The sequence below is a fragment of the Drosophila rhopaloa genome, unplaced genomic scaffold (genome assembly GCF_018152115.1).
Source record: "Drosophila rhopaloa isolate 14029-0021.01 unplaced genomic scaffold, ASM1815211v1 contig_115, whole genome shotgun sequence".
In the NCBI taxonomy this organism is placed as follows: Eukaryota; Metazoa; Arthropoda; class Insecta; order Diptera; family Drosophilidae; genus Drosophila; species Drosophila rhopaloa.
This window is the reverse complement of record NW_025334990.1, coordinates 9,381,475-9,392,410: the sequence shown is the minus strand read 5'-3', so window position 1 is coordinate 9,392,410 and position 10,936 is coordinate 9,381,475. Positions and strand designations below refer to the sequence as shown.

At 38.9% G+C, this 10,936-nt stretch overlaps 1 protein-coding gene across 1 annotated transcript; it reads right to left on the bottom strand.

Annotated features, from left to right (window-relative positions):
• Positions 1-8,514: 8,514 nt before the first annotated feature.
• On the bottom strand, positions 8,515-9,468 carry LOC108042824 (general odorant-binding protein 56a). Its single transcript, XM_017121283.2, has 2 exons — positions 9,367-9,468; positions 8,515-9,312 (listed from the first exon to the last, which is right to left on the bottom strand). The coding sequence occupies exons 1-2, from the start codon at positions 9,415-9,417 to the stop codon at positions 8,824-8,826; spliced, it is 540 nt and encodes a 179-aa protein (XP_016976772.1). The 5' UTR covers positions 9,418-9,468; the 3' UTR covers positions 8,515-8,823.
• Positions 9,469-10,936: the final 1,468 nt, after the last annotated feature.

Here is a 10,936-nt window from a genome sequence, read left to right as displayed (position 1 = left end):
AGAAAATGTATGGAATCACCTGCACTATTTTAGAGCTCTCTTTAGTCAATTTTTGGTTGATATGTATGCTAAAATAGAAACAGAAAGGCTTAATTTTATTCGGCTAAATCAAAAAAAGCTGAGAGCAGAAAGCTACATACATCTTCAAGATGCTATAGGTAGGAATGATGTAGATTTAGCACAGTTTGGACAGATGGTAATTTTACCTTCATCCTTTACTGGCTCGCCACGGTACATGCACGAAAAAACTCAAGATGCCATGACATATGTTCGTTATTATGGTCGTCCTGATCTTTTTATTACATTTACCTGTAATCCTAAATGGAAAGAAATTAAAAGTGCACTATTTTTAGGGCAGAAGCCTCACGATCGGCATGATATCATTGCTCGAGTCTTTCATTTAAAGGTCAAAGCTATAATGTCTTTAATTAATAGTCATAGTTTGTTTGGGGAAGTGCAATGCTTTATGTATACGATAGAGTGGCAGAAACGTGGTCTCCCACATGCACATATACTGATTTGGTTAAAGTCTAAGATCACGCCTCAACAAATTGATTCAATTATATGTGCAGAAATTCCAGATTCTGAAAAGGATCCTCTCCTATATGAGATTGTTAAGGCTAATATGATTCATGGACCATGTGGCCGCTTAAACCTAAAATCGCCCTGTATGAACGAGGGTAATTGTTCCAAAAAGTTTCCGCGATCGTTGCTTAATGAAACTGTTACTGGAAAAGATGGTTACCCTAAATATAGGCGAAGAGCACCTGAAGATGGTGGCTTCACCATGGAAATTAATGGAAACATAATTGACAATAGGTGGGTAGTGCCCTATAATTGTGTTCTCCTGCGGACCTTTGAGGCTCATATTAATGTAGAGCTCTGTAGTTCAATTAAATCCATTAAATACGTTTGCAAATACATCAATAAGGGCAGTGATCAAGCTACATTTACTGTGGAAAGCCCTACTAATGAGGTTCAACTATATCAAAGCGGTCGATATATCAGTAGTTCTGAAGCAGTGTGGAGAATTCTTGCATTCCCCATACATGAAAGGTATCCGGCAATTGTACATTTGGCCGTGCATTTGGAAAATGGTCAACGGATATATTTTGATCCTAATAATCAAAATCAATTAGTTAACCAGTTAACCAACGCTTCAATAACGACACTGACTGGGTTTTTCGAACTTTGTAAAACGGATTCATTTGCAAGGACCCTTCTTTATGTTGAAGTACCTTCCTATTTCACGTGGAACAATAAAAAGTTCCAAAGGAGAAAGAGAGGTAATATTGTACCTGGTTTTCCTGGAATTAGAATGGATGATGTTTTAGGTCGAGTGTATACCATACACCCTAAAAATAGTGAATGCTATTACCTAAGACTACTTCTTCATGAAGTGCGGGGACCAACCTCATTCTTATTTCTTAAAACAGTTAATAACATTACGTATGCTACATTTCAATTGGCATGTAAGGCTTTGGGCTTACTAGAAGATGACACACACTGGGAATATACCCTAAAGGAAGCAGCTTTATGTAAATCGCCAATTCAATTACGTGATTTATTTGCGGTGATGTTAGTAAATTGTCAAATGGCTGATGCCGCACATCTTTGGGAAATGTATAAAGAAAGCTTTTCAGAAGACATTTTGTACGAGTTTTCTCTAATAGTGGCAGAAGTCAATCAAGATCTACTGGATAGAGTGTTTAATAAATGTCTTATTTTAATCGAAGATATAACACTGTCCATTGGAGGTACGTGTCTATTAGACTATGGTTTGCCCGAACCGATTAGAGTTAGTAGACCACTTCAAAATAGGGAATATTTAAACGAAATAAATTACAATATTAATGAATTCGAATTAAGTAAAGACGAAAATTCCCTTAACGATGAGCAAAGAATGGCATTTCAAAAAATATTACAAAGTGTTCAAAATGAAAACGGTGAAATATTTTTTTTGGATGCCCCCGGTGGCACAGGCAAGACATTTTTATTGAATTTGTTGTTAGCAAAATTACGACATAATAATAATGTAGCATTGGCTGTTGCTTCTTCAGGTATAGCTGCTACGCTGTTAAATGGGGGACGCACAGCCCACTCTGTGTTTAAACTCCCATTGGATTTAATAAATGTAGAAACACCATGTTGCTCAATATCTAAACGGTGTAATATGGCATTGGTTTTTCAAGAATGTAGACTTATTGTTTGGGATGAATGCACAATGGCTCATAAGAGTGCTTTTGAAGCGTTGGATAGAATGTTGAAAGATATTCGTGGTAATGATTTTCTAATGGGAGGTATGACGGTTTTATTATCTGGAGATTTTCGTCAAACGCTTCCTGTAGTTCCTCGAGGAACAAGGGCAGATGAAATACAAGCCTGCTTAAAATCATCATTTCTTTGGCCTACTATTCAAAAATTGTGCCTAACAAAAAACATGCGTGTGCATTTAAAAGGCGATACAACTGCTGGAATTTTTGCACATACATTATTGAGAATTGGAGACGGTCTTTTTCCAACTGTCGAAGGAAAAATAATTATTCCTTCAGGTTTAGGAACTGTTGTAACTTCCCTTGAGGAGCTCACATCAAATATATTTCCGAAAATTTCAAAAATCTCAACCAAATCATTAGATTGGTTTTCGGAGAGAGCAATATTAACTGCTAGAAATGATAGAGCTGTGGTAATAAATAACATACTGTTAAAATCATTTGATGGTATTGAAGTTACGTATAAGTCTATTGATTCAGTCACTGAAGTTGATGAAGCAGTTCATTTTCCGGTTGAATTTCTCAACCAACAAAATCCACCTGGACTTCCCTTACACATTCTAAAGCTTAAGATTGGTGCACCAATTATGCTGTTGAGAAATTTAAGACCTCCAAAACTATGTAACGGTACAAGATTGCAAGTAAAAGCTCTTCATAACAATTTAATCGAAGCTGTGGTTTTTACTGGCTGTGCCAAAGGAGAAATTGTTTTTATACCACGAATACCCCTAATACCATCAAATCTACCGTTTCAGTTTAAAAGACTTCAGTTCCCTGTAAAAGTTTGCTTTGCAATAACGATAAATAAATCGCAAGGTCAGACCTTAAAACTAGCTGGACTAGATTTAAGGGACGATTGCTTCTCTCATGGTCAGTTTTATGTGGCCTGTTCAAGAGTTAGCTCCTCTGAGTCTTTAATTATTTTAGCGCCAGAAGGAAAATCAAAAAATATCGTTTATAGAGAAGTCTTGCAAAAATGTTAAACATTTCTAATTAAAATGCACTGTGGAATAGGCCTCATGGGGAAACCACAAAAAAAAAAACGCGCCAAAACCTCTACCTCTATGGTGGTGTGGAAATGTGGAATGGTTTTAGTTTAAATAAAGTAAAAAAAAAAAAAAAAAAAAAAAAATTTTAAGCGATATAGTTAGAAATTGCTAATCATAATTTTTTTTTTTTTTTTTTTATTAATTTTTTTTTTTTTTTTTTTTTTTTTTTTTTTTTTTTTTTTTTATATAATTATTAATTTAAAAAAAGTTAATCAAAAGTATAGCAATTTTAAGCGATTTTCCTAATTCATGTTTGATATTCCGCACCCATCAATCGAAACAGAAATAATCACTCATGTGTCCACAAATCGGATCTGTGATTTATAACGACTTTAAGCAGAACATAATGCACTCAGACTTGGAATTATCTCGACTACATTTGAGGCAGCCCCGCGAAAAGCAGCCAAATTAATTACAGCAGTTTGTAAGACACACGCACTACAAGTCAGCGCAGTCCCCCTGGAAAATCCACTCGCCCGAAAGTCCACGCTTATCCGACGGTTTGTTTCCCCCGGTTTTGTTGCCCCTTGTGGAGTGTCGCTGGATGCAGTTGCAGTTGCATCCAGTGGGATCCGCGGGGTCTGGGCCTTTGTCTTGCACTTGCCATGCATCCGTCAACACAATGTTGTTGTTCTGCTGGCTCACGACTCCAGCGGACACAAAGTCCTTGACTCGCATTTTTGATAAACAACGTGTCAACTTTGTCGACATAAACCATAATCTTCAATGTCAGTTTGACTTACAACTCGTGTACTTTTCACTACTCCAGCGACTGGTAATCACGTCTGGGTCTCGACACTGCGACTTTGGATCCTCCGTGGCAGTGGGTGTGTAGGTATGAGTTCGGCCGAAAGTGAAGGAAATTCTTCTTAGTCTGGCAGCTGCAGCGGGAGTAGTTTGTTTTTCGGGAACGCGTGCCGCCCTCCGATTAATAAGTGGCAGCAACTGCTCCTGGAGTGGAACCTACTCCCAGATCATTAGCGTAATTAAATGTGGATGAAAAATTTCACTTTATTTAGCGTGCGTCTCTGGCCTTGCTCATAACTCGAAAAAAACCGAAATACAATTAATCAGACGGAGGAGAGGCAAAGGCATGTGGCCCAGAGTCTGAGGCACATTTCCCCCCGCCCTTTGGCGGCACCTAGGAATTAAAGTAAGTGTCGGGCGGTCCGAACGACCCTGCCACATGACGCACGCACTTCGAAGTCCCTTTTCCTTCACTTCGATAGTCTGCTACTGTTGTTTCCTTTTTCCTCCTCGGTCTGGCTGACAACAGAATGTTGTCAGCTTAATTTTTTAATAATGCTAAATTTAGCCAACGGAGCTACGGGGGCAATCAACAAGTCCTGGCAGCCATGTAATTTCACTAAGTGCAAGCAGCCAGCGATGCGAGCCGTCCCCCAGCCGATCTTCTCCAGAATCTCGGGTAGTGCGAATTTATCGTCACTTGCTCGAAGCGTGACATTGAAATTGTAAATTAGCAGGGCATCGGGAGGAGTCGTTCCAGGGATGAGTTTGGGGGCATTTTGGCGCCATAGAATTACTGCAAATTATATATTGAAACGTTTCAGAGGCAATTATAGGATACAGTGGCATTATTTTGACAAGATAAGACTTATTTCTTCGGAGATTGATTTAAATTAAAAGGACCCTCCACCATTTCTGAAATTTAATAAGATACTTCAAATATAAAGTATGAAATAGTATAATACGCGTTTATACAATGTTGAGTACTCTAGCACAAAATATAATTTTAAAGAATGTCAAAAAATCAAAAAATAATCTTAATGGCTATTTGGATTTTCTGGCCTTCTCAACTTATTCAGGTTTTTTAGTTTGTTAAGAATGATTGAGAACTTTCAAATATTTCTAATGCAAAAAAAACTGATTGTTAATAAGGTCTTATCTTTCCATCAAAATAATAAAAAAAAATATTTTACAAAATTTGGTATTACCAATCTTAAGAAGGAAAAGAATGATGATTCCAAAAATGTTCATATGTTTAAATTTTGGTTTCCCATCTTAACCAAGAAATTAATAAAGTTCTGTACTTGTCTTAATAGAAAGAAATTATTTAAATAAATAAAATATTTCGAATATAAACAAAAATTTAATTTTTAAGATACCTATTTAGCTCTCTTGAACCAATTATCGAAATAGAAAGCGATTAAAGGTCGAATTAGAAGGCAGCTGGGGAATCGATTTAAATATCTGGTAATCTAGGGTCTTCCGATACGAATCGGCCCGTGTAATCCCAGCTGATGCCGATGCTGATTCCGATGCTGATGAGGAGGCATGCCGGGCACAATGGATGGCTGAGACAAGAGTCGCCGAGCGGAACCTAGATGGGACACTCGGCCGTCGGAGGCGAGTGCATTGTGCTCTGGAGTGCACTTAAAGGATTTTTTACAGGGCGGTAAGACGAAGGAGCAGGCAGAAACGAGGCAGAATGAAAATCAACAAATGATGACAACTACCCGGGCATAGGACCACCAGCTACCCCCGATGATTTGGTCCTTCGCTGCTGGGCTGCTCGCGTTTCGAGTGTGTTTGTCCTTTCAAAATGTTTTTCTTTTCTAGCGACTTGAGTGCTTGGCGTATTCTACTAATTTTATTTCTGCACGCCCCGTGGAATCCAGAATCCTGTTGACAAAAATCTCAAATGTGTGCTCGACCGTGCGCCGTCTGTCTGCCATAATAACCATCCGACCATTCATCCATCCATCCATCCATCCATCCATCCATTTATCCAGGTCCCTGCAGCGATCCCGAATGAGCAGGTAGTCCGTCATTGATTCCTATTCGCGCGTGTTTAATTCCCAAATCAGCGCTCTGAGATCTTGAGATCCTCGTCCTCAGAGCGATGTCATCCGTTTGTTTGTTTTGTATTTTTTTTTTTTTTATTATTATTTTCGGGGGATTGGGATTCGCAACGCTTTGTTTGGGTTTTTTCGCTTTGTCTTGTTTGTGCGGCAGCCGCTGATCTTATCAACGTTTTGTTTCGTGAGGCATTAAAAATTTGTCATTTGTTCCCCATTGAGTCCCGGTTTTGTGTGAGCTCGATTGTCACCCGACTTGTCATCGCATCTCCTCCATTTGGCCAACTGTTTTTATTTCCCCGCAAAGGAAGCAGCTGGTGGACCTCTTGGCAATCGGATCGCATCTCATTGGATCTTTTGCCTTTGAACTGCGGTTGTCCGAAGCAATTTGGTAATTGCTACCTCAAGGCGAACGTTGAATCGGTCTCCAAATTGCAGTAGCTACATAATTGGGGAGCGTAATCGAATTGGTTGTTTTCAACATGAGATAGAGGATTAAAAACCTTCAATTTCTGCTGAGTACGTTGTATTTCGGTTAGATTAGATTGATTATAATCAAACATTTCCGTCACTACAATGGAGTATTTTGGGCGGGATTGAAAAGCAATGGTAATGGGACTATAATCCCATAACCCACACACCTTATGTCCATTCAATTTTGCTGCAGTGGCATTTATTGTCGGGAATTTACCTCGCATCCGAACCATCGCATCCCGATGCACTCCTGTATTTGCAAATACTGATTATGTTTACATGCATACATCCCATGCCCAGTGTCCAAACAATGCTGCCAACTCAATTGTCCGGCCGGGGACAATGGGTCGTATGCGTAATGCCATATGAGCAGTGCTCCAGATGCGTAATGAAAATTGCAGCCGCCGCCGCCTGCGTTCTGTTGAGTTGAGTTGAGCTGCCAGGACAGAGTCCTGGACTCATGTCCTGGCTTGAGTAGACAAAATCAATTTGGTTTTGCGGTTTTCGGGCAGGACATATGGGGGCCCAAGGGCAGAATCGTCTGCCGGCCAGGAGCAATTTGCATTCCAGGACATGCAGGTCGCAAATGAAACCGATTCGGCGAACGAATCTGAATGGGCCGGTGTGACCCAGCTGCATTTTAGTATAAATGCATCAAAGTCAAAGCAAATTAGGGGGAGGAGTGGACCCGAATTTCGAGTGGAGGAGGCCTTTGAGTGGCCAATCGAAAGTTGCCAGCGTCAGCGAACAGTTGTCTAAATAAAACTTATGAAAGTTGGCTTACAAGCCGAACATTGAATACTTTTTAGACTGTGGTTTACTAAAACATTCTGAAAATGATTTAATTTAAAAGATTAGCACTTTTTAACCAACCAATTATTTAGTAATTTTTTTTAAATTAAAGTTATGTTCATCATAAGCAAATCATTATAAACAAAGATAAATCTGTATTATTTCAGATCCAAAAAGTGTATTCTCCATTACCACCTAGTTAATTATTATTTCAACTGTGTATTAATTAAACTAAAATATTAAATATTTCAGAGGTAAGTAATAAATGTTTGAATTCTCTCTTGAAAATGTTGGTATTTGGTCTACTTGCAAAAGCAATTCAGGAATACCATAAGTAACCAAACCAAGATATTAATGATTGGGATCTCAGAGCTCAAGTCCTCAATCTGTAAGGGCATCACGAAAGAAATGTTTCCAATGCCTTCGGAGAGGCAAACTATTATTTGCAGTTGTCAGCCAACCGCCTCCTCGACGAATTTTCTCGTGTTATTGAAAAACTTTTACCAACAGGCATGGCCCTGGGATGTTCGCAGAAGTCTCGCTCGCCCAGCAATGCTTCAGATTTAAATGAAGTGAAGTGAATTTAATGGTCAGCAGACATTTGTGCCTGGACAACTGTTTGCCCCGCTGGAGGGTCTGGATTTCCCCTTAAATCTCTCTGCCTCTCCTCCTGGATTTCCTCCTTCAGTCGAGTGGAGTTTTCCGTATCTGTGCTATATTTGCATAGTATATGTTTCAAGGGCTTGTCTGTCTGCATGGCTCACATGGAAGTTGGTTGGGTGTAACTATCAGCGCAAATGTACTTGAAAATTGTAATGAGCTCTAAGCTCGAGCGTCAACAACAAACAGTTTCAGTTTGGACTCATTCCGCATTCATCCTGCCATATGCTCGGATTATACTGGCCAGATGTAGGAGTTTGGTGGAGAGCGAACAGTTTGCAGTTACATTTTACAGTTTTACGGACAAGGACTTCGGTTCGATTGAGGAGCGCTTGGGAGCTTTTCCCAAATTGGAAAACCATCATCATCTGAAATGATGAGAGTTCGATTTTCACGATTTTGACTGCATGATATAGGAAATAAAGAACACCAATTAAAAACGCAGGCTTTCGTTATTTCGCTTGAATTCATCTTGAATTTTTTAATAAAATAAAATTATTAAGAAATAGGGAAAGTATTTACAAATATTTTTCAAAAAAAGACCAAAAAGAGTGGCACGTAATTCATTGTTTAAACACAAGTAATTATGACGCACAATAAAAATTTAACCATGAATAATTTGTAATTATTTGCAGTGACAAAAATATATGGTAAATCTGATAAATATATTAGATAGCGTTAAATGCTTTGTACAGCGCTTTTGTCGTTTGCTTATAATTTTTAATTTATATATACAAAGTAATAATATTTGCAATACTACCCCTTTTGCCTTCGGACTCTTGGTTGAATCTGTGGTGCTATTGGCTGATGCCGATGTGATATTGGCTGATGCCGATGTGATCTTGAGTGATGATGTCCTGAACTTGAGTGATGATGTCCTGATCTCGAGTGATGATGTAGTTCTTTTAGCTGTGGACGAAGGTCTGATATTTTCAATCCTTCGTAGCACGCAGATACAAGCCATGGGAATTCACACGGGTCTTGTTCATTTGGATCTGCCTTGATCGCGTTGCAATCTTGTTCCATTCGCTCAATTGCTTCATCGCTAAGTATCTTACCAAAAACCTTAGCGAACCCACCAGGTACAATCTCATTATCGGCAAGAAGTCCAATGTTTTCAAGGAAGCATCGAAAGAAACACTTGACTTTGGGATCGGGAATTTCCTGGTGGTGTCGGGCTTTAACTTCTTCGGCGGTCACTCCCTCTTGTGCAAGGCACATTTCCTTAACTTTGCCTGATTCCACCTATTGAAAATTAAGATGTCTTAAAAAGGGCATAAGTAGAGTATGAGCACCTACGAAAGCCGTTCGAAAAGCACCGACTAAGAACAAAAAAGTTATGAGGTTCATTTGGTTAATTTTACTAAGCTAATGCTCAACAATATATCCACTGTCAATGTTAGGAATAAAATAAGTGTTTTGCTAAATAAGTTAGTTCTGCTAGCGTGTTTTAATCTATAACCTATGTATATATTTTTTTTTCGCTTTTAATTAGCAACGGTTTTATAACCATGTTATTTCCTATTTGCTTAGGTCATTATAAAAACCTTGATAATTTGGGTTCTAAAATTAAAAATTCATAATAAATAATTTGTTCTCCTTTACAATTATATTCCATTTTTTTCAGCAATAGGCACAAAATGCTTCTCTAAATCGCTGAAATCGAGCTACGCCAACGGAGCTGGCTTTCATTAGCTTCCATAAAACACAATCGTCGAACTGGGGACTTGTGCTTTGAAAAGTGCATCGGGAAAAATGAAATCACGTCGCGCCAGTGCAGCAAATTCAAGTTAATTGAATTCCAAAGTAAGCATAATGCCAGCCGGCAGCAGCGGCTCAAAAAGCGAGCACACACTGTACAGCAGGAGGCATATTCCTGCAAAAAGTGGATGACGGCGGCAGTCAGTCAGTTGGGAGCGAAGGGGTAGGCATTTAAACTAAATTTAGCCTGAAATTGCTTCCTTTTTGCTGTCGGTTGTTGGCCATTCTGCTGCCGCTGTTGCCTGATGGTTGCCACTTTGCCGACAACACAAAATTCAATTACAATTGGCAGCAAAACCAGCAGCGGCAGCAGCACAGCAGCCACACAAAAACATCAGCAAAAACGAAAACGAAAGTCGCGCCTGCAACTCAAAAGCCAACGAACGATCGAAGCTGGCCAACAACCGGAGTGGCAACTGAAACCGAAACTGGAGCTAAGACCCAACCTGAAGCTGGAGCTGCAGCCAAAGCTAAATAAAGTTGGGGCTGCAATCCGGTTTCTTAATGTTTTCAGCACTTGCAATTATTTTATGCCGCCATCGTTTAAAGTGTCGGAAATTTGGTTCGGTAATTAAATGAAAATCAACGGCGACCAACGCCTGGCCACCGAAAAATGCCAAATAGAGTCGTTTAAAATGGGAAATACTCTTCAAATAGACTTCATTACCCCAACCGATTCACTGTAAACAAAAAAATAAATAAATTTAACTTTCTTGTAAAATTTTTAATCGAATGAAAATTCTTTTTTGTAAATTTGTTCATAATCTTTTCAGATATGGTTTCTCAAACCAACTGTAATAATAATATTACCTTCATTTTTCTCATACTCAAAAAAATAAAGGTCGTTCGTCCAAATCAATCAATTCTATAGCATTCTATTCATGTTCATTTAATTTAAAATTCAGCATTTGTATTAGCACTAAAAATGCCTTTATTATATTTTCTATGTTCATTTTAATGCAAAGCCCCTGTTGAGAGTGAGCCGCTTCAATTAAAGCAGAGTAAAGCTTTCTGAAAAAATGGTCTGTAACATGAAAAATATCAAAACTCGGGGCGTCTAGCAGCTGCAGCCAAACTAGTTCAACTTGTTGAAGTCGCTTTTCGCTGG

Bases quoted from the DNA above. Each gene is read 5' to 3' on its own strand.
- LOC108042824 (XM_017121283.2), bottom strand. From the start codon at position 9,417: ATGAACCTCATAACTTTTTTGTTCTTAGTCGGTGCTTTTCGAACGGCT. The intron at 9,313-9,366 runs GTAGGTGCTCAT...AATTTTCAATAG, and splicing joins GTGCTTTTCGAACGGCTTTC to GTGGAATCAGGCAAAGTTAA.